At 36.3% G+C, this 24,287-nt stretch overlaps 2 protein-coding genes across 2 annotated transcripts; one reads left to right on the forward strand and one right to left on the reverse strand.

The window, feature by feature from the left end:
• Window positions 1-285: 285 nt before the first annotated feature.
• Window positions 286-11,712, forward strand: LOC129258490 (ketosamine-3-kinase-like). The gene is made up of 7 exons (XM_064098304.1): window positions 286-576; window positions 1,243-1,481; window positions 4,895-5,082; window positions 6,708-6,921; window positions 8,106-8,304; window positions 8,909-9,083; window positions 9,815-11,712. The coding sequence occupies exons 2-7, from the start codon at window positions 1,329-1,331 to the stop codon at window positions 9,879-9,881; spliced, it is 996 nt and encodes a 331-aa protein (XP_063954374.1). The 5' UTR covers window positions 286-576; window positions 1,243-1,328; the 3' UTR covers window positions 9,882-11,712.
• Window positions 11,713-13,089: 1,377 nt separating this feature from the next.
• Window positions 13,090-24,061, reverse strand: LOC129259089 (lambda-crystallin homolog). The gene is made up of 7 exons (XM_054897357.2): window positions 23,665-24,061; window positions 22,386-22,467; window positions 21,732-21,884; window positions 20,781-20,942; window positions 19,607-19,801; window positions 16,885-16,990; window positions 13,090-16,077 (listed from the first exon to the last, which is right to left on the reverse strand). The coding sequence occupies exons 1-7, from the start codon at window positions 23,694-23,696 to the stop codon at window positions 15,857-15,859; spliced, it is 951 nt and encodes a 316-aa protein (XP_054753332.1). The 5' UTR covers window positions 23,697-24,061; the 3' UTR covers window positions 13,090-15,856.
• Between the last annotated feature and the right edge of the window lie 226 nt (window positions 24,062-24,287).

Raw genomic sequence — 24,287 nt, forward strand, 5'->3', positions numbered from 1 at the left:
GTCATTGAACCAAATGTAATTTCTTATCTGTGCATATAATACAATACATAAAGTTTAATGTCATCATTTTATATTTATAGATGTGTTGTCATGTGTTTTTTTTTTAATAAAGACATGCAAGTACCCGATCCATGCTTGTGTAATGCACGAGCTGCATGCTTGACAGCTCTTTGGATAACATAATGATTGACGTCACAGCGAGTTGCGACCCTGGCGATTGCAAACACGGGTGGGTTTTCCCCGAGTACAAACTACTATTTACTCAACCAATGATTTTTCTCAGACGATAATTAAGATGATATGAATATATCTATGCTGCACATCCATCTGATTCGTTCTTTGATCTTACATTTCTGTATTCATATTGGAGAATTTGCAGGCAATAATTTTATCACAACCTGGAAAAATCATATTGTCTATAATTTTCGTTTATGAGTTTAGATTAAATAGTGACACGAGCAGATATCAGTTGACATTTCCGGTATTTGAAGTGAATGCCATGTCATCCTTATATGGCCTTTACCTGGAAGTGTAATTATTGCAAAGGAAATTGATTTCAACGTCATCATCGTTGCGGTAGGTATACATGTATACATATAGATAAAATAAAATTGCTCAAAATGATTTTGTTACAAGGGCATTTCGTAGGCCCTTTTATTGTTCTAGTTATTTTTATATTAAGCATTGTTATCGCCACCAGCACCATATTCGAATTCATCATCAGCATCACCATTATCATTGCCTTTATCAACATCATCGTTGACATAATTATTATTACTATTATCTTCATCACCGTCATCACTTTCATCATCACCATAACCTTCAACTTCATTCCTCAACAACATAACATCATCAACTTTATCAACATCATCATTATTATCTTCATCATCATCATCATCATCAATAACATCAAAATAATCATCATCATCATCAACTTTATCAACATCATCATCATCATCATTACCATCATCATCATCATCAACATCATCATCATCATCAAAATCATCATCATCGTCCTATTTTATTCAAATATATTTGATACATTTTTTTGTAAACTGCACTATAAACATGATAAACATTACGTTGTTGCTATGGTAAATTTGGATGAGCTAAATGGGAAATTTATCAAATAAACCCTTTACAAAATTAATTCTTATAATCTGCTAATTCTAGAGCTCTCTGTCAAAACTTTGACCAGTCATGTCTGCCCTAATATGATCACGTTTATAAATGATTTCATAGCTGTGCAGTCAGTGAATTGAATTTCAATCTTGGATAATCCTGCCTTTCATGACTGTTTTGCGAAGTCAACAATATTTCTGTCCAAGATGCTGGAAGAGGCGCTTCACGATCTGACGGGGTTAAAGACCTTGGAGGAGATCCCCACACTCATGACACTTGGACAAGGATTCATCAGTGAATGTAGGAGTTTCCAGAGTGAGAAGGGACAATTCTTTGCCAAGATGAACAAGAAAAGTCGGGTAGGCCTTTTAGGTGTTTCACAAAGATTTTACTGTGAGTTGTGCTCAAGATCGAAAAGCCAAGGCAAATGCAACGGATTAGTTGTCCATGCAATTAAGGTTAGATCTAAAGCCATACGACAATTAATCCATTAAAAAAGCTTCCTTTAAAGGACACTTCAGGCTGAAAATCCCGGCTGTAGATAATATTTAAATGAATAGAATAAACTAAGGAAGCAATACTCTTAAATTTCATATTGAATGTAATAATAAGTTATTTAATTTTAAAGTTTAGCTAAATTTTGTGAAAACAAGTATATACAATCTGTCATGAATATGCCATAGCTGGATTGAAGAATTCATGTCAACATTTTCCATTTACTTATAAGTCAAAATTTCCATGTGCAGGGGCGGATCCAGCTCCCGCCAATAGGGGGGGGGGGGCCCGAATTTTTTTTTCACCCATATTTTCCCGATCGGCCGCTCAAAGTTGATTTTTGTTTGTTTCTTTGAAGGGGTTGTCTCAGTGGCGTAATGAGCCAAAAATTTTGAGGGGGCTCGATACAGCATACCGCATAAAATTAATAAGAAGTTGCGAGGGAGCAAATTTTTTGACATTTTAATTAAAAAATCAAAGTTTGTGATAGATTTTGACATAACATTTGAAAAATGTTAGGCCTATATTTCACACTTATCCCTTTCCTTTTTCCGCATTTTCTTGGTCTTGAAAAATTGGGAGGGGGGGGGGGGCAAAACGCCGATGTCCTAACAGCCATTTTTTAGCTTTATTATTATAAAACAACCTTTTAAAAATGTAATAATTTCATAAGCCCTATTTGAATAGTGCGAGCGCGAAGTGCGAGCTGAAAATTTTTGGAATTTCATTTATTTTGTCATGAAAATTGAATATTCTGGGAAAAAGAATTTTTTAATGGGTTCTGGCTTGATCGAAAAGGGACTTGTGTTAAGGACGATTTGCAGTTAGCCATTAAGACGATACACATGATATTTCAACTTTAAGAAAATGCGAGCGCGAAGCGCGAGCTGAAATTTTTTTGACATTCTGACCTTAAAAAATTGACATTCTAAGCACTTTTTGAAATAAACGGTATAGGTATAAAACTAAACAATTGATGCGAGCGCGAGCGGAAAAAAAATATTTCAGACCTAAAAATTGGACTCTCTATTCATTTTTGTAAATTATGTAAAAGGATGGGTAATTTGGTATCTCTTACATTAATGCGAGCGCAAAATTGATAATTTTAGCACGTTTTGAATAAAGATCAAGCTGCATATCTCAATAAACATGCGTGCACGTGTTTTAGAGTTTGACAGAATCTTGGCATTCTGAATACATTTCATTTTTTATCATGAAAATCAACTTGCGAGCGCGAAGCGCGAGCGGAAAATATTTGACTCTCCGGTATGAAAAGGGTGAATTTAAGCACTATTTAAAGCACTGTGCAAGGAAATTGTGAAGTGTATGTGGAAAGCGTATGTGGAAAGCACATATTAAAATGATGACTATCTTCCTATTCCTCTTCCTAAGCGCGATATGAAACTTGTCGACATTCCTTTCTGAAAAAGGGACAATTTAGTTATTAGGAATTCATGAAAATTTTATTTTCATGTTTATTAATATATAATAAGCCTAATGAGTGAGTGAAATTTGTTGACAATATAGGCCTAAAAACTGGATATTTTAAGCACTTTTGTAATCATGAATAGGATTTATGAGTTGATATATTTTAACTATATCGAGCGCAAATCGCGAGACGAAACTTTTGATAAACTGTTATAAAAATGGAATTTTAAGTAGTTTGTTATAGAATTAATAGATAAAGAATCTTATGGAATAAACAAAGACAATATGTAGGCAAATCAAATAATGCGAGCGCACAGCGCAAACAGCTGCAAATGATATTCACACCATAAAACGGACATTTCACAGAGCATTTAAAAGATTCAATTTGTAAATCAAACAAAATAATAAAAGCTCGATGTCCAAGCTGAAATATATATGTTTTGTATATTGACTTCAAAACTTGATATTTTAAGCTACATATCATCCTATTGAGCAAGATATGTATCTCATCGAACAGGCTATGCGAGCGCGAAGCGCGAGCGAAAATTTAATAAAGTGACATGAAAAAATATTTTTAAATCATTTTCCAAGTCTTCCCCTGGCCTTATTTTATTCATTCGTCTCCCTCCTCTTATTTGTCCTCTTTTTTCCTCCTTTCTTTCCCTTTTTTTCTTTCTTTCCCCTTTTTTCTCATTTTTGCTCCGCCAAGGGGGGGGGGGGGGGGGAACGGGCCCCTCGGGCCCCCCCCTGGATCCGCCTATGCATGTGTGTATAGTTATTTTGTAACACAATAATTAGAGCAATGATTATCTTAATATACACAAAATCTATAGCCAATCATATTGCATTCTCGGAAGACAATATTTTAATAAAACGCAAAGGAATAAGTTGGGGAGATGACATAATAAATTGATTAATGATAATAATTCATATGCTTTTTTTTTACATGCCTGTTATAACATTTGAAGAATTACAACAAAATGTTCAAGTCATGTATTTGACAACGGGCCAAAATGGTAGCCAATCACTTTAAAGCGGAAAGCTTTCCCAATTAATTAACGTAACCGACAAGTCATGTCACATGGTCTATACAATGGTTCCTTTATTAGAGTTAAATATCGCAGAATGGTATACCATTTAAAGGGGAATGAAACCTTTGGAACAAGTAGGCTTGTGTCGAAACAGAAAAATCAAAGAATAAGAACAAAGAAAGTTTGAGAAAAATAATGAGAAAGTTATGAGCATTTGAATATTGGAATCACTAATGCCTGGAGATCCTCCTATTGGCAATGCGACAAGGATGTGTGATGTCACATGTGAACAACTTTCCCTTTGATGGACTATAAAATACCCCCCAAATGTTTCTTTTTGCTTTTTCTTATGGTGATACAAACTCTTTATTCATGATGTATTCTTTAAAAATCTGTCATATACATGCCCTCATATAGAAAGAACATATATGATCTACTGATAGGCAGTTTAAGTGAAATGTATACTAAAGTTATGGGGAGAGTTGTTCACAAGTGACATCACACATCTTTGTCGCATTGCCAATATGAGGAGCTCCATAGCATTAGTGATCGCAACATTCAAATGCTCATAACTTTCTCATTACTTGTCCGATTTTTCTCAAACTTTCGTTGATCTGTTTTATTTCTATTTTTCTGTTTTCACACGAGCTATCTTGTTCCAAAGGTTTCATTCTCCTTTAAGCTTACATCACATCTTATTTTGAAAGATTATTGAGTGGCTATCAAATTGCTAGTCACAAAGGAAAGATCATTTGCGAAAAGTGGTTCGAGAATAAATTAAGAAATGTCTTACAGTCATCCATCTGCTCATAATGTAGGCAAGGACAATGTTTGAAGGTGAAAAGGCAGGCTTGAACGCCATATTAGCCACTGGACTGGTCCGCTGCCCGAGACCTATCGAGATCTACGACCTCAAGGATGGTCCAGGATCTATCTTCGTCATGGAATATATGGAATTGAGAGATCTTGATCGGTATGCTGCCACGTTGGGTGAAGCTATCGCAAGGTAATATAATCAGACAGACTTGAAAATATAGGGGGTCTAAACGAATAAATGGGCATTCATTCACTTCTCTTTTCATGTTTTAATATTCATTATCAAAGAAAAACAACACTGAATTTCTGACATTCATAAGAGCATATAATAATTCAATTTCTATCACCTGTTATACCTGTTCTAATTAAACCGTCGTTAATTAATCCTGAACATTCAGGGGTTACTGATCTGTATTAAGACATATAATCATAATTTAGAAATTGACGACGCTTCGTCATAATTTTTGTGCATATCACATTTATTTAAGGGAAGTAATATGCAATGAATATGAGTCCAGGTTACATTTTTCAAAGAACAACGTACAGGACTGAAGAATGAAAAAAATGAATTACTGATAAACAATATGACAAGAAAATTTACATAAAACGATTATACATTGGTGATTGCAGAAAAGAACATGGAAATAGATCAAGCACACGTTTCCTGAAATGGAGAGAGCGGATAGGGAAATAGAAAAAATGAACTTGAAGAAAAGATAGAGGAGGAAGAAACGTGTGACAAACGAGAAGAAGAAGAGGAAGAAGAAGACAAAGAAAAAGAATGAGAAAAAAGAGGAAGAACATGGAGAAGCAGGAGGAGAAGAAGAAATAGAAAACGAAGGGAGTGGAATAGAAAGTGTCGTAAATAAGATAATATTGCATTATAGGCATTTAATTGAAAAATTAAAATGAAAAAAAATCTGTATAATGTTACTGCCATTTATATACTTTTTCGTCACAGTATATTCTCAAGGTTAACTTTGATGTTTTCCTTTGGCCTTGATTAACAACAAAAAATTGTATCGTGGAGTTACAACATATACTAATATCACTATGATACTACATCGGCATTACGATGCTCTTCCAAAAGTCTCATACTTTGAAATAAAAACATCAATTTCTATTGGTAAACACCAAGAAATGCATTTTTGTTTAACAGTGAAGTTCTGGCGACAATCAAAATAACAAAATTGTTTATTTAAAAGTTCATGATTATAAAAATATTCAAGATTTGCACTCACGTAAATTTCGATACAAACAAATCTTCAGAATCTTCGGAAAACTTCAGAATTTCAATCTAGTCATGAAGCACATGTTATTCAAAGTCAAGGAGCACAACTGATCTGTGGGGTTTTATCAATATTTCTCTTAATTTGAGAACTGAAAACAATCCTTGGTTTTGATTGGTGGGTTGATTAGTTATCCGGCTATCACTTTCGTAGGCTTAATATCAGTGCCGGATGATAACAATTTGTCAGTGCTGGCAACTGTCATAAAACTGTTTCCAGGATTAACTTTATACCCCTCAAATTTAGATTGCACTCAGTGGCGCCCCCCCCCCTTAAAAATCACAACTAAGAAAAAAAAAGAAAACAGAGAAAAGCAAACAGAGAAGGGTGAAAAATGATATTATTTCGACAATATTATTTCAAAATCTATCACAAGATTGGATTTTGTAATAGAAATGTCGAAATTTTTGCTCGCTCGCAACTCTTATAAATTTTGCCCGATACTTCGATCTGGCGTCCTCAAAAATTTTGTCTCATTACCCCACTCAGTGTTCTGAATTTATTCACACTTTATACAACAAACCAGGTTACATCTCCACAACAGTCGTCTGAAGATGAAAGAGGAAAAGCACGAAGGCAGGATCGGTGGGGTCCCAGTTTCGCGTCCTACAAACATGCAGGATGTAAATGGGGAAGATGTTGAGGAGGAAACCCAACGATCTGTCTCTCAGTTTGGATTCCACACCACAACCTGCGGAGGATATCAACCTTTAGATAACACATGGTCGGATAATTGGATGGTAAGATTGTCCGTCTTAAACTTGTAGCACGCGAAACAATTTTCATAGCATTGAGCAAGATTACGCAAGCTCATCGGGCATGTCGGGAGAAAAATGCAATAGTCCAAAACTTAGAGAAAGTTATCTATGAATATCTTTAGTCGCAAACCATTCTTGTGCAGATCGAACGAACATTATAAAGACGTACGCTAATGCAAGAAGTATGTGTACTTTGACTGCATGTCAAGGGTATAGGCCTAGACAACGCATTCCGGTCCCCTTAGTCCCAAGACAATGAGGCAAACGACTTGAAATCACCGCGCCTGCTTTGATTAAATCAGGAGTAAGATCTGGGATGGAGGAAACTTTCGAGAATAAAACTAAAATACCCCCCCAAAAGAGTAATTCTTTTAATTGTTTTTTTCATATAGATCAAACCAATGTCGACGCCTCCGAACCCCACTTATGGTTTAGACGTGTTACATACCAACACCTTCCCATATTTTTTCTCGACATTTCTATCCTTCGATGATAGAATGTGGTTTTCTAAGATGCAGGGGATTGCCTAGTTTTTGAAGTCATCATATGCTATACGTTTGAGCCAGAAGATCCACCCCGACATACCACAGGGATACGATTTATCACCCTTACTTTTCAGATAAACCCAGTATCACAACCGGGGAATGAATTCCCTTCACTCCCCCCTCCTTTCTGCCAACGTGGACAAAGACCTGAAAATGTGACTCTTTGCGCATATTTAGCTCCCCTTTGCGATTTCAAAAACAATCGGCGGCCCCTCAGTACTATACCAGAGGGAAATGTCGACGTTACAATCCTACCAACACTGTAAAAAATAATATTGGGTAAAATTTTAACCAGCACGAGGGTGTATGTGTCCAACCAATTTGGGGCAGTATTTTACCCAATGCGGGAAGTATATTGCCAAATAAGTTTAAAAAATAAGCAGCAATCACTTTAGAATGGGCAAAATTTTCATCACACTGGATAAATAAAAATGCCCAAAAGGAAAAGCTCAATGTTGGCTGGACACATATTATTTACCCGCATGGGACATTTTTACCTAATATTTTTTAGGGTGAATGTCGAACGAGGTGCAAACCATAACCACGAATGGATATCTAATAGTGATACCAGGAACGCAAAAACATTGGAATAACTTGCGTGTGATATATTTATACCATCAGAATTTCTACGTCCGCCAAAGACTAAAGCCTAAAGTAGACAACATTGAACGAAAGTATGGGGACCGCACACTCATGGAACTGTGGCCGCGTCTTTTAGCGGTTATACCGAGGTTGTACCGCGGTAGTGACAACATCGTCCCTGCCTTACTTCATGGTGACCTCCACGGGGGAAACGTCGCAGAGACAACGACGGGGCCAGGTGAGTTATTTCGAAATGCTCACAAAGTTCACAAGTTCATGTAAGTTTATTTCCACACTCGTACATGAAAGATGTCAAAGACATGCATCTCAACGGGGATATCAACATAAGGAAATCACCAAAACATCAGAATAGAAAGCATAGTACAATTTATATATATATATATATATATATATATATATAATCGTTAATGTTCATCTTTATATCGTTCTTTTACTTTCTCTCTGCTCCATCCCTTAACACATTTTCCTTTTTTCAATAAAATTTACACCACAAGGTAGCACAATTATAATAGTCCTGAGCAGCTGGGGGGGGGGGGGTTAAAACCATCTACCCTGTTGACGATTTCCCCCCAATAGTGCACTATGACCTAAATTCTACAAAATACAGAACAGTTCTCGTACTTTGCTCCCTCTCGCTTTATCTTGTAATATCCATGTATTCCTACCAACAGAAAATGATATGCATAGGAACGTGCCAAAAAGACCACTTGTGACTTTTCATGCATAGCATGCTTGTTCTAATGTAACTTCCACCCCTCATCCCTATCCCCTTCTTCATGCAGTTTTTTCTGTCTCCTTGTCTCGATCTCCTTATTTTGCAGTGACATACGATCCCGCTTGTTTATACGGGCATCACGAGTTGGACCTTGCAGAGACGCGAGACTTTGTCGACTTCAACCAAGATTTCTACCCAGCCTATTACCGACTGGTTCCCAAAGCAGAGGGTTTCGACGAGAGGGAAAAACTCTATAAAATATTCCATTATCTCAACAACTGGTAAGAAAAGGACACAGGTTTGACATATAGAATGCTCTTTTTATACGTTAATAAATAGTTCCCTCTTTCATGATCCGTCCCACGATGAAACGGAGATCTTAATCGTGTAACGATCATAGTGACAGTGTCAGATCGTATCAGATCAGTCGTGACAATCATACTGATTACAGAAAAATATAAATGGTTCGAAAATTCTCGCTATTAGTTATACTGAAGGTAAATCGTAGGATTGGTAACGGATCGTACAATAGCGGTAACACGGAAAAAATGACAAACAAACAAACATATTAAAGCTACTTTCATTGTAAGGGTTAAATTATAGGGCTTATAATCTGTTAATCAGGTGGTTTGTTTGGCCTACTCTATCTACCTAAACGCAATGACATAAAGAGACAAACTATCTTGGGGGAGGCATAGCATATGGGGCAAATTTAAAAATAATTCGCGAGCAAGTGAAAACGTTGACCTTTTCAAAATGAACATTGAATTTGGTGATAGTTTTATACATTATATTAGAAATATATTTCACGCCTTTCCGTTCCTTTACTTCCTCCCTTTTTTCTTCTTGATCTTAAACCCTTTTATTTTTTTTTTGGGGGGGGGCAATTGCGTCAAGCCCCCTTTACATCTATTCGCCAGTGCTCACATCTATCCTAGCTAACCCATGTACAATTATGCTAACCCTTTATAATATTTAACTCTCTTATTTTTCTTTTCGCCTATTGTTTCAGGAGTCACTTTGGACCCAAGTATAAAGACAAAGTAACAACGCTCATCGGTGAGCTAGTGGAAAAGTGACCATGTAATGCTTTACATGTATATTCCACATATAAAATACTGATATGCAAATTATACAGTCTAATATAAAATGTGGTACTGCATTTTAATATATCTCATTGTGAATATTATATCATATCATCCTTATATCAATGTACAGTAGATATTTTATGTATTTCCCAACCGCCTTTAAGTATTTAATTGTATAGGTAATTGTGTATTTAATTGTGCCATTTTCATTTTTATGCTGTCAATAGTCCAACTGTCATGGTGCAATAAACAAATAAATAGATAAATAAATCAATAAATGATATCCAATATCTATATTATTCAATCATAATTGGACATTTCTTCAGTATCCAATTTTTTTTATCAAAGAGAAGTTTTTACTAATAAATTATTTAAACTAACAGATGCGACCCTTTTTGTAAAAATGTCATAATGATTGCTATCGCTATTATTATTATTGTTATAATTACTGTTATTATCATCTGATAACAAGACATGAGGACATACAAATAAGTAATCAATTAACATGATTAATTGCCTTTTGGGCAATTGTAAACAAATTAAATTAGAAAAATTATTTAATTTGAAGAAAAAAAACCTTTCACATATACATTGGATATCATTACCATGCCAATTCTACCCCACTGTTTAAAAAACTGAAGTCTCTTTTTAATTTTTTGTCTTATTTCTCTATTATACTAATTGGTATCGTTTAGTTTAAGAATAAACTACCTGTTCATCCTCAATCAACACTGCTACAAACATCTGTGTTGATTTAACACTAGCCCAGAATCTATATATGTCCACACCAGAGAAGTGTTAAACTACACCAGTTTGGTTTTGGTCTAACACCAGATAGGGTTTATACAACACCAATTAGTATTAAAACAGCATGGGTTTGATTCCAAACTGGTGTTGTTTCAATACTTCTCTGATGTGGACATATATAGATCCGAACACCGGAGTTTTTGCAGTGCAGATACATGTTTCTTAAAATTAAAGTCTGTATTTCAGTTGATGTTTGCTCATAATATACATGTATGTGAAGCACAATATAAAGATGCATCATTATTATTGGGTTACAAGGTGAAATAATAATTGTCTTTCATTATAATTTATAAAAGTACTGTTCAAATTTAAGAATATAAGATGCTGCGTAATTGTGATAAGCAATTCATTTTTCAACAAATCTTCATTCCTTATTTGATTTGATTTGACTTTATTTTACATATTTCACAAGTACAAACAACAATATGAAAACAATATCAGAAAACTCACGAGAATACAAATCAGACAAGGCATAACAATTAATTCAAATTAAAGAAAATAGCGATTTGGAATTAAAGACAATTTAAAAGAATGAAATATGAGGGAACCTGCATAAAAAAGCAAAGCTTGTTAAGTCTGCAGGATCCAGAAAAAATATCAGTCTTAATGAGTAGGAGAGGACAGGTAAGTAAATTGATTATAATAAAGTAATGCCAAAATGTGACAATTGTGGATATGTAAGGAATACAAAAAAATAAATAAAAAAATAAAAAGGAGTCTGCCACTCTATGACTATTATTTATTTCTCATTACTCATTACTCAGCCAGAGTAATTTGTCTATATTTGGTTAAAATTATGTTAAGGTACTTGCCATACTTTTCTCTTGATGAAATGCATACAAATTTAGGTCATTTTACTTTCACAATGTATCAAACATGTAATAACTAAGGGATATAATATCAAATGTTTATAAAAGTGGGCGCATCGTGGTCTAGTGGTTCTGACTCTCGCCTTTCAAACAGAGGGTTGTGAGTTCGAATCCTAGCCATGGCCGTGTTTTCCTTCAGCAAGAAATTTATCCACACTGTGCTGCACTCGACCCGGGTGATGTAATGCGGCAGGAAGCCAGGAAGTAATTCCTCAAAAAGCTATGCGCACCAGAATGGGTATACTAGCTTAGCCGGGGTAATATAGGAGCGCCTTGAGCACCTAGCAAGGTGGGCGCATCGTGGTCTAGTGGTTCTGACTCTCGCCTTTCAAACAGAGGGTTGTGGGTTCGAATTCTAGCCATGGCCGTGTTTTCCTTCAGCAAGAAATTTATCCACACTGTGCTGCACTCGACCCGGGTGATGTAATGCGGCAGGAAGCCAGGAAGTAATTCTTTAAAAAGCTATGCGCACCAGAATCGGTAGACTAGCTTAGCCGGGGGGTAATATAGGAGCGCCTTGAGCACCTAGCAAGGTGGATAGGTGCGCTATACAAATCCTATATTTATTCATTTTTATAAAAATATGTTCAGGGTACGATATTCTACTTTAAAAATACATTTCAACCAATTTGGAGGTCTACTCCTAATCGCCTTTTACTGGTTTGCTGATTTCTAGTAATGATGTAATAATAATCATTACTTTCAGGGAGTTGCATTACCTACCAACATTAGTATACTATCAACAAGTTGGCCCATGCTTCTTGTAACACTCAAATAAAATAATATCATTGTTAAAAAAATATTGGACAGTATGAATTATTCAATAATTCCACTTTATTCTGCCCAATGCCAATTTATTTGTCCATGAAGTTTCATCAAGGGTTATCGAAAGTTTTCATTAAAAAGTTTGAAGAGCCCCTGCAGTTTTAGTCCGGGGTTGTCATTTTTTTCAAGCAATCTGCTTATAATGAAAATCCTTCTCCTGCAAACTGTAAATGTTAAATTTTCTTTGTTGGTAGATCATATTAGTTCAGAATGACTTTTTTATTTTGTATTTTTTCTTTATGATTAATACCAAAATCAATTACCGATATATTATGTTTGTTACGTAATGAAAATTGTATTGTATACCATTGTTATGAATGCAGAAGAAAAAAATAAATCAAATCGAATCAATCTAAATTTAAGTTATTAATATTGCTACTCGGTCCTAAATGTAACTCATACATTGCTGTTTGAATATCCATATGTTTCATAGATTTTAAAGATATTTTAAAAAGAAAATTTCTTAACTTTTGAAGCTTCACCCTTTTTGAAGGATAGACTAAGCAAGTTGAAAAAATATTCATTTGAAAATTTAAACATCTTAGAAACATATTTGAATACTCAAATAACAGAGGAGTTGTATTTCACAATTTGCATCAATAAGAATGAATTTCAATTTTTAGTTGCAGGGACCCTTTAAGTATGTTCATATTTTCAAGTTAGAAATAAAATTCAATAATGTTATACATTGAGAAGCATTCATCAATATTGCATTTTATTGGTAAATACAATTATTTATTAAAAAAATAAGAATCTTCCTAACACTGTTCAGATTATCACATACAACACATAATTCCAAGCAGCAGAATCACAGTGATATAGGTTTGACTTGTAGTCATGTGTTTGTACAATGGACAGACAATATGTATATAACATCTGTGAATGATATAGACTATAGAATAATGCTGGTCAGTGGCGTACCTAGGATTTTCCATGATTTTCGTCAGGGGGGGCAAAAAGGTCTTTCAAGCTCGTCAGGGGGGGCAGACTGCCCCTCTGCCCCCCCCCCCCCCCCCGTAGGTACGCTAATGATGCTGGTCCCTGTGCAAAGTTAAACTAATTCAATAATGTACTCAACATCACTTAGATTTTCATGGGTCTCAAAGTGTAGGCTACTGACAGACTGAAAAAAACTGATTGATTTTATTTTGCTTACATCTGAAAATAGAGATTTGGAACCCAAATGCTATATCGGTATCTGACATTCTATAGCTTGGTCAATGATTTAAGAATATAAATGTATGGAAATGAGTGATAACATTTAGAAGTTTGTGCGTAGCCACATTTCAATGCAAACCCTAACTTTAATAAGTAAATATGGATTTGTTGAAGTCTATTCCTTGGTCAATTAAGAGGGTAATAAATCTCAAACAACTATCCCTTGTTATAAGTAACATTTGAGGAATGATGATAATAAACATAATAATACTCAGTTCTTTATATAGCACAATTGCAATTACGACTCTTAGCGCTCTAAAAAGGTGTAACGTAACAGAAAGAAATAGATGAAGTAAAATGATGTAGTAAACTGATAATGAATTTCTAATAACAGAATAACATATTCTATGTGACTTGCACATTCCAAATCAAATGCATCTCTTTGTGGTATGATAAGGGCTGGGTAATATTGCATGAATGGATACTAAGTATCCATTCATCACCAACTGTAATATCACTATACAGATATTGCCTACCTAGACTTTGAATATAACATTTCCTCTCCCCGACGGCGTTATATTTTTCCCAAGGGATTATATTTTGCCCGAAGCGCGCAGCGCTGAGGGAAAGTATTATCCCGAGGGAAAAATATAGCTTCGGAGGGGAGTTGAAATGTTATTTATTAAAACGATAGACCAGGCAATATCTGTTATATTATATAGTCTATGTGGATTCGCCATCAGAAATTGCATTCATCATCTGGCTCAAACCCGAAATTCTTGCTACAGCTCTGATCCATCTACGTCATAATAGATTTTTATTTGGAAAATACATCAAGCGCGTTCTTCATGCAATCGACGCGTTAACATCAGCACTTACATCAAATAAACTACTTGGTTACGCAACTTGTATGCAGCTAGTGACGTCACCTTAGTGAATATAATGCCGCAATTGACAATACAACGCAGTTATATTCCCTGAGGTGACGTAAAAACCTAGAATATAACAAATGCGATCCTCGCAGCTATGGTCACGTGATGGCGTATTGACCTATCACTGATTCGAATCTACATAACCTATGTAATATAATTATATAACTCCCCATGAATACTTGCCTGGCGACAGGAAATTTGCCCCTGCGACAATTGCTCCAGTATCTATTTTGTCTAAAGATGTAGGGTTAGGGTTGGAATATGGTTAGGTTTATGGCAGGGTACAGTATTAAATCCACGGTTAAAGTTCGATACGTGTGTGAAAAATTTATAGCGGAGCAATGGTCGCCAGAGCAATGGTCGCCAGAGCAACGGAATGGAACCACTTGTCTAACATTGTAACAGACTATTTTCTTGAGTTACGGGTAATAATTAATATCACACAGGTGTACTCAAAGGGACAGGGGTGAGAAATGAGAAGTGATATAGTCCGCATCTTATCTATGTGGACCCCTGTGAGTTGGATTAAGATAGGGAGGTATGCTTTTTCAATTGTACACACTGCAGCAGTTGTGATCTTTTGTTAGAAAAGGATCAAAACTGCCATCCTTCAATATACCATGAATATTGATAAATTGTATACCTGATCATCTATTCGTTAAGGTTTCAAAATAAAATATTTTCACATTGTGTCATATATTGCGAACCTACATAATACCAAACACCAATGTCCAAAAAAATCACACATCATAATCAATAACCTGAGTGGAATCATTTAAGTTAAGTTGATATTCAACCTTGGAGGCAGAAAATTCAGAGGAACAGACTGTTTAGAGTTTGAAAAAAATTGCTCTTAGCCAATCATATGCAAGGATTTTAGTAGCTTACAACACTCGAGATCACTGACTGTTTCATGAGATGCCCACCAGGAGCCAATAATATGGAAGTTATTAATACAAGTATGCAAGCCTGCTACAGCCATGATTTAGATATGCCATTTTTTCAATGTGTTCCCGACACCATTTCATAATTTATCCTTTTTATTTCATTATCACGTAGAATATCACTGAATTATGGTACAAAAGTCTAGATTATCTACAGGAAAAGATGATCTGAAATCATTGTCCAATGTTCATCACAGTGAATATAATAATAATTCATACAATTTGAAATACCATAGATGTAAAAATTTAGATTATTCTTATTTTTCATCAGTTTATAATCCAATTTTGATTCTTTGGTGTTTTTTTAACAACTTTATCCAAGCCGTCCTCAACATTTTAAGATTTTGGATTACAATGCTTTAAAAGCTCACCAATGATAAGGGAATCAAAGACTTTGGTAGGCAACAGGTTCATAGTTTGATAATTAAGGCTCATTTTCCTTCTCTTTCCAAGTCCTTCTTCAGCTTAGCAAGGGCGGCAAGTTTGGTATCTCTAGCTTTGCGGTGCTCTTCCAGTTTATCGAGTGGAATCTTGGCATTCATTTCCTTCACGATTTGTTCCAGGCCCTTCCCAGTGAAAGTTGGGGTGGGGCCGAAGTCACCGAGAACATCGTGCAAGCCCTTAGTGTATCTGTCCATGTAACTCTGCATGCCTATATAAAATTGAAATACAATCAATTTTTGTTGGCTTTTTTAATGACATTATACATAATGTTAATTAAGCCTGGTGTAGTTTACTGTGCAAACCCTATCGTCAAGGAAAATGGTCTGAATAAACAGCCTAACGTTCCTGCCAATGGCTTGTATGCAGAGGATCCCTCTCATTCAAGAAATTGTATGAAGAAAATATATCAAAGAACGGGAAATAACGACTCATAGTTACGACGTTTCACCAATCACCAATTGGCTTCTTGGGGCGAATGATGATCCCAATGAAGGGGAAGCCCTTATAATGTTTGAGATCCTAAACTTTAGAAATGTATGCAACTGATTATTTAAATCTGGGACAGTCGGCCAGACCTTCAACAGAAAACTCCTAAATATGTGACCTGGGGCTTGAACCTCAAAACTGCCGATCAATCTGTAACTTCCTTTAATTTGTAACTTCCTCATGTAGCTTTGGCTTACAGGCACACACTACGGCACCCAGTTTAACCAGATTAAATCAACACATAATTCAGAATACAGATTGGTCTGTATTCTTAAAATAGGTTTCAATTGTACCATGGTTAAAAAATATGGACTATGCCTATTCCTTGCATTATTGTGCATCAATTAGATGCCCTTGCCAAAAGCCTGCATTTATAGTTGGACTTTTATTTAACTTAGTATACATATTAAAATAAGCGTAATAACACACAATTCTGAATAGTCTATGGATTTGTACCATGGTACAATTAAAACTCTTTTGAGAATACGGGCCATAATGTCTAGGATTGTACAGTCTAGTTTCTATTCACCCTCTGCATTCAGTTGCATGACTTCTAATGGACCAAGGAATGCATATCTTAAACCTAGACCAGCAGACATTACTTTATCTACATCATCAGCTGAAAGCACACCTCCCTGGAATGCAAAAAGAAAATGTCAAAAAGCAATGGGGATTAGGGATTTCTGATAAAATGAGCATTAGGCAGGAGCAAGATTTCCAAAGGGGGGGGGGGGCATTTTTTTTTCATAAACAGATCAATGACCCACAAAAACATTGGGGGCAAGGCCGCCTCCCTCCCTTGTATCTGCTTCTTGCTCTGGGTGCTATATGTGCAAACAACATAATCATAGAGTAGAAGAAATTAACCAGTTGTCTCACGATGTAGCAAACGTAGTGTGAAAGCGACGTTTCGTCTGCAAGCTGCTAGACTTCGTCAGGCAATGAGCAAAGACGCTGCTGCGCACGGGTTATATAGCGTCGGGAGCTATTGTCTGGCTCCACTCGGGCGTGAGCCGTGCTGTGATTGGCCGAAGCCGCTGGCCAATCAGGGTCCGCGCTGGTGCTTGGTGCCCGCTGGAGCGTGCACCGTGCGCTGTGATTGGCCGATGCGACCGGCCAATCAGCATCTGCGCTGGTGTGAGGCACCTGCTGGTGCGGGCGCCGTGCGCTCTGAACGGTGGATGCAGTATGCCGTCGGATGGCCGGTAACCATGCATCAGGGATCTCAATGCCGCTGTCCCTATTGATATTGCTCGGGTGCAAACGGATCTGAATCGCTTCCTTAACGCGCCGCGTATACCAATGCTTATCATGAGCAACGCAGCTGACCTCATCCCAGTTAGGTGGATGATCGGAGTCCCAAGCATGTTCTGCAACAGCCGAGCTATCAGTGCGTCTAAGCCGAACATCACGGCGATGTTCCTTCATGCGTTCCCCCACAGGTCTACCAGTCTCACCGATGTAGACTTTGTCGCAAGTCGAGCATGGGATCTTATAAACAACCCCATCGCGTCTGTCGGGGATCGGGCGGTCTTTCGGACGGACCAGCTGGCTGCGGATGCTGTCGGACTTGAATATAACTCGGATGCCATGCTTCTCCAAGCGCCGGCGGAGAAGATGCGCGATACCATCAACAAATGGGATTACTATAGCGGATTTAAATTGCGCAGGCTGTTCGCAGATGCTGATTGGCCGGCCGCATCGGCCAATCACAGCGCACGGTGCACGCTCCAGCGGGCACCAAGCACCAGCGCGGACCCTGATTGGCCAGCGGCTTCGGCCAATCACAGCACGGCTCACGCCCGAGTGGAGCCAGACAATAGCTCCCGACGCTATATAACCCGTGCGCAGCAGCGTCTTTGCTCATTGCCTGACGAAGTCTAGCAGCTTGCAGACGAAACGTCGCTTTCACACTACGTTTGCTACATCGTGAGACAACTGGTTAATTTCTTCTACTCAATCCTTCACCACGATGAACCTCTTCCACATCAACATAATCATAATTATTTTGCTATCTTTAAGATGGGTTCAAGTTTAAGAAAATATTAAATGCATTTTCATTCTTGCCCAACAGACAACCATTATCTGAATTTGAAATGAAATAATTTTGGATCTATACAAGTGATAGGCCTTTAAACTATAATGTAAATTAGGGTAGCAGATAACTGGTGATCTATTAATGTGTTTGCCTTGTATCTAAAGGGGGAATTTCACAGAGTGGGGGATGCTTATGAACGTTGCACATTTTTATGCCAACTTTTCTGATGAGTGTTGCAAACTCTTACAAAAGTTTGTTTGCGATGTAAAACTCTATTTGCTTCAAAATGCAAAAAAAATATGTATCTAAACATTCAACACACATTTTTAATCAGTGGGTCTACATGTAATTGATACAGGATCCATGCAGTCATTTGGTCGCTCATATTGGAGAAAAAAAAAAACTTATGTGATATTGTCTTACAACCATTCCTAAATATTTATGACTGTTTTGTGAATACAAGTAACTGTTTATAGATTTGCAAAAAATTTGAACATGTTCAAACTTTCTTTGTGAAAAGAAAAACTGTTTGCAATAATGATAACAGTTAACAAACTTTCTTGCAACCTTTTACGAACCCTGGTAAAATATCAAATTTGCCATGTTTGCAAGTATTTGCCACTCAATGAGATACCTCCTTTAATTTCTCACAAGGCAAGTTTCAATTAGGGTGAGACTCAATGCAAGATTTTAAAAGGGAATTTTGGTTCAAGATAATTCAGTGAAAACCAGGTTATATTGAAATTGGGGTCAGGTTTTATATTTGTGTATCATATTTGTAACAAGAGCGTTAGTAAGCAGATAAAATATCACAAAGTCGAATAGTGAATCTCAATCTCATGATTTTGGAGACTGCTTATCTTGTGAATTACATCTCACCTCTGCTCCCGGCCTCAGTAATATGCAATCAACTTGAGAAATTCACATCTGTAAATACTTATATTGTGATGATAGCCAATTGCAGAGCATGCACTATATGCACAATATATACACACAACTTGGAATTGAAGAAACACTTCAAGAGGGTTTCATGAAGCGCCTAGTCAATGATTTTCAGTGACAATTCTTTTTCTTAGCCAATCAGATGCAAAGATTTCAGTAGCTTATAAAAATTCTCAGTGAAAATCACTGACAATTTGTTTCCTGAAATGTTCCCCAGTTCATACTTAATTCTTTTTTTTTAAGTCCCTTGGGAAGACCAACCAAACCATACCTCAACAAGCCTCCACACCTCAGCAATAATAGCATACTGGATCCTATTGACGGCAAATCCTGGGACCTCTTTCTTCAGAGTGACTGGTACCTGGCCAACGGTTTCCATGATGGTCCTAGTCCTATCAATCACGGACTGGTCAGTCCAGGGGGCAGGGATGATTTCTACCAAGGGTGCATAGTACGGTGGATTAATCTTGAAGAATAAAGATTACATGCGAAAATCAAACAGTTATTTTCACTACTTCCAAGAAGTAAATGATGTAGAAGCAGAAGAAATAGGCTATCATTAAAAAAATATATATATTGTACTTTATGTTAATGGGCCCAGGTACCTGTTGCATATACATTATCATGGTGAAAATTCCTCACAGCAAATAAAAATAAAGGATTTCAAGGAAATTACCAAGCTAATAACTTTGTGCAACATGGCCAAGATCATGAAATTCATCCCACCGCTGCCACAAGAATATGTTACAATCATCATTTCAATATTGCACAACTAACACATTCACAGGAGATTGTGTGAGATTTTACTCATGACTTATAGAGGATTTCACTCAAGATTTATGGTGAATGCAACAAAGAACAGTTACTTTCCGACCAACAAAAGGCCACTTCAAGCCACACACTACTGGATACACAGCTGACATGTTTCTCATTGGTCTGTAAGTATGGGCAGAGGCTGAGTTGCCAAAACGCTTGTCATCTAAGTCAGGTGCAGATCAACCAGATTATACTCGAGGGGTTATAGGTCCCAACTATTGTGCAAAACAAAATGGCCCCTGAAATGGGATTGTGTTCATCCAGGCTAGATCAGCCACTGATCTAAAAAAATAAATAAATAAGCAACTAGAAATAGATTGTCCTTTGTGCTTAATTTTCTATTCATCAAACTTTAAAAGGAAGAAAATCTAAAGCAGCTTTGTTTTGCTTTTGCCATTCTACGAACCAGGGCTCCGTTTCATAAAGACTAGTTATAATAACAAATGCAAGATTTCTATAACAAATTTAGTATCAGCCAATCAGATCAAAGGATTTCAGTGGCTTATAACTGTTATTGTAAATTTGTTATTGTAACAAGTTTATGAAACGGACCCCAGATGCAAGAAACTCTTTGATACAATGAGAATTTGGGGGCCTATCAAACCATCTTCACTTCTTATAAAACTTACAGGATGCGAGATGATACACTGATTGCGACGTTTAAGATTCTCTGTGAATTTGGATGGCATGATGCAAGATGACGAGCTACTCAATATGGTGTCATCCCCGACATGTTGCTCCATCTCACTGAACACCTTCTGCTTCACTTCAAGATTCTCAAAGACACATTCCTGGACAAAGAACAATCAATATAATGTCTGATCTTGCATTAGAAATTACTTAAACACATGAATATGTACATACTCTATTTCCAGTTTGGAATTATTTCCATATGTTGCAATAGTCTGCAAGTGAAAACTTCAAGAAGTTTAACTTGTTACAACAACAATCTGCCACAAATTTTCTGTTTGTACTGTAATGCTCATTTATTTGAGAATCTATATAAAAATCATGCTAAGTATGAAAAAGCTACAATGCTTGCCCAGTATTTGAACAGCAAATCTGTTTTTAGGAGGGGGTGTTCTATTGTGTTATTCTTTCACTTAAATATGGTGATTTCCCATATCTCCATTGTGATAGTCTTCCTATTTGAGTCATTCCAACAGGTTGGGTCCATTTTTGTGACATACCAGAACAAAAAAAAATGCTTCATTTAAACTAGGCAAATATCTTCTAATGATCACTTTAGCAAAAAGAATTGGTGTCCGACCAAGGTTTACTAATCAACATCATGATGAAATTGCAATTACAGACCTGAGAGTCTACTGCCAATGATATATACATGTATATACATATATACATGTGATGTCCATGTAGTTTTGTTAATAATAATAAAGTTTGATAAGATAAGATTTCAAGTTCAAACTTGAATTACTGTGGTAGGAGACCTTCCTGACATTGACGCATCAAAACTTACCCACATCTGAATTGATCTTCATTGTAAAATAGAATAGTTGATGACTATGGTACATGGACATCTTGCAATTTTTGGACCCAACCCGATGGAATTACCCATTTACCTGTACAAATGAAGCTCCTGATAAAGCTTCCTCCATGCTATTACTTCCTTTAATGAGCGCATATTGGGCCTCGGCAGACAGTGTACCTCTCAACATCCCTGATGCAGTCAACTCCTCAAGCTGTTCCTTGATCAACTTCAGGGCATTGCTCACCTGCAAGAAAGAAAACAGAATTTGTAAATAGACTTAGGACTGGAAATAAGAACATTTTGACTTTTGTAGTAAAAATTATCATTAATAACAATATACATTAAATGTTTGATTTAATCAAAACATCCATATTAAGGGTTAAGTTTTTTTTTTTTTCCTTACTGTTAAAATTTGTTGGTTTCAATATCCCCTTAATATTGTTTGGCATTGTAGCAGAATTAACATCTTTATTCAGATTGTCCTTTTAATAGGATATAGAGGTACAAGTCATAATAACACAACAGGAACCACAATTAATAATATTAATTACTGATAATGTCAATTAAACAAATTAACAAGGGCTATATTCAAAATTATTAACATTATAATTTAATCGAAATTTATCCTATCAACAATAATATAATGGTAATTTATTTAAAAATAAAAAGCAAAACAGCAATATTTACATTGAAAAATTTCCTAAAAGGAAAAGCATTGCTGCATGTTCACAGCAGACCAACAAACCTGAGAGGGCTCTATATCAAATATTGTGACATTATATCCAGCACTGGCAAAGATCATCGCCCAGCTCCGCCCTATCAATCCACTATATTGGGGGAGAAAACCAAAAGGGGAAAAAATTGTATAAGCTTTAGCTGAAATCAAATGACGTAAACATTAGCTTGCCCACACAAAGCAAAAGTCATTATTACCTTCAAATGTTGATTGTTTCATTGTTTGGAACTGAAATAATTTCAATTTTGGGGGGCTATTAATTCCACTTCTGGGTGATTGCTAAATTTGGGGACCAACAGGCAACATATTTCTTTCATTTCAAGGTCTAATTTTGTTTGCAACAAAAACATGCAGAAAGATCTCTCATATTTTCATTTGGGCATGTCGGGGAATTAAGTTACTTAATGCGCAATCTCGTCTGTGCCTTGGATCGAATGTTGAGGTGTGGTGTATTGTGGGTGATCATCGACGGCTAGACTCAAGGTATACTGTGTACGAGGTTTACCGGGATTATTGCCTCCGACAATCGACAGCGCATCGATAGCGTCACGATACGAATGAGCATAACATTGGAAAGAGTCATGGAACATGCAGCTAACAAGAAAAACTAAAATTAGTTAGCAAACACAAATTTATTACCAACATCTGCTCAGATTCAATATGAAAAAAGTAAACAATAACTTAGAATTTACGCATGATATAAGAAAAAATATCACACAAATTCTTTCTTACATCATTATTAATCAAGAATATCGTCACCCATCCAGGGGCCTGTTGCAGAAAGAGTCGCGTTTAAACGCAAGTCAAAAAATCAATCGCAAGTCCCAAATGCGCGCTGTTGATTGGTTGAAAATCAAGCTGCGCATGATTTTTAGAGTTGCAATTGATTGCAACTCTTTCTGCAACGGGCCCCTGGGAATCATGTTGTAATTTGTCACGCACAAAAATAATTGTGCTTCGTGTAGGGTACTATGCGGCAAGTGCGATGCAAAGAAAACGATTGGTAAACATCAAATAATTTTATCATATTAATAATTATCATAATATTTGGAACAGCAAGTGCGGATTTGTCTTGATTTTATTTCCTCTAATTGTCATTTTTAAAGCACTGAACTACCATACCTGTCGGAGTGATTGTACCACAACATATTCAGCATGTGGGACCGAGCCCAGGGCCAGGCAAGCCCTAGCAAGGGCAATGCAAAGCCAAATCGCTCGTACACTGAAACGTATTTTTTACATATAATACGCATAATAAAGAGAACACTTTCACTCATAAAAAGCTTACCTTCCCACGATGCCAATTTTCTGATTTTCCATTTCGCTTGATCTTGAAGCTTTATACACGGACCGCAGAAAGAAGGAAATTCAACGTGACTTCTAAACGTTCACCGTACCGGCCTCGGGCTCGCTCGCTGTCAATGTTTTGTCACGTGTGGGAATTCAAGTATCATAAGTTTTTTTTTGTTAATACTCACAAAGATAGCACAGTCAAAAAGAAAAACAAGTTAAAACAGAAAAGTGAAAAATCACATTTATTTGAAAAAAAATAAATTGTATATAAAAATACTGTTTTACAATGAATTACTTGAAAAATAGAATATCCGAATAGAGAAAAAAATATAGCTATATCTCAATGAAGACTAAAACTGACAACACGATCAGCTGATGGTTAACGCCCACTTATTAATGCCCAAGTTTAGATTCTTGATTAACACGTATAAGCACAAAAATATTTATCATTCTCTCAATCAAGTGAATATAAACTTTCTGGCACTTGCATACCTCCCCCGAAGGAAAGAAGCTTCCCTAAATTATTATTCAACTTTACGATTTTCATTAAATTTCTTAGAATAGGCCTATATGTGACTTTTAATTTCAGTATTTTCCGCTCAAATCAGTATACATACG

Source organism: Lytechinus pictus, chromosome 4 (assembly GCF_037042905.1).
Source record: "Lytechinus pictus isolate F3 Inbred chromosome 4, Lp3.0, whole genome shotgun sequence".
NCBI lineage: Eukaryota > Metazoa > Echinodermata > Echinoidea > Temnopleuroida > Toxopneustidae > Lytechinus > Lytechinus pictus.

What these genes read in the sequence shown, in the direction of transcription:
- LOC129258490 (XM_064098304.1), top strand. Translation starts at nt 1,329, where the DNA reads ATGCTGGAAGAGGCGCTTCACGATCTGACGGGGTTAAAGACCTTGGAG. An exon ending in AGATGAACAAGAAAAGTCGG is followed by an intron (nt 1,482 to 4,894) that starts GTAGGCCTTTTA and finishes CTCATAATGTAG; the next exon opens with GCAAGGACAATGTTTGAAGG. An exon ending in TTGGGTGAAGCTATCGCAAG is followed by an intron (nt 5,083 to 6,707) that starts GTAATATAATCA and finishes ACAACAAACCAG; the next exon opens with GTTACATCTCCACAACAGTC.
- LOC129259089 (XM_054897357.2), bottom strand. Translation starts at nt 23,696, where the DNA reads ATGGAAAATCAGAAAATTGGCATCGTGGGAAG. An exon ending in AAAATTGGCATCGTGGGAAG is followed by an intron (nt 22,468 to 23,664) that starts GTAAGCTTTTTA and finishes CCCCCAATATAG; the next exon opens with TGGATTGATAGGGCGGAGCT. An exon ending in CATGCAACTGAATGCAGAGG is followed by an intron (nt 16,078 to 16,884) that starts GTGAATAGAAAC and finishes AATTTTATATAG; the next exon opens with GCATGCAGAGTTACATGGAC.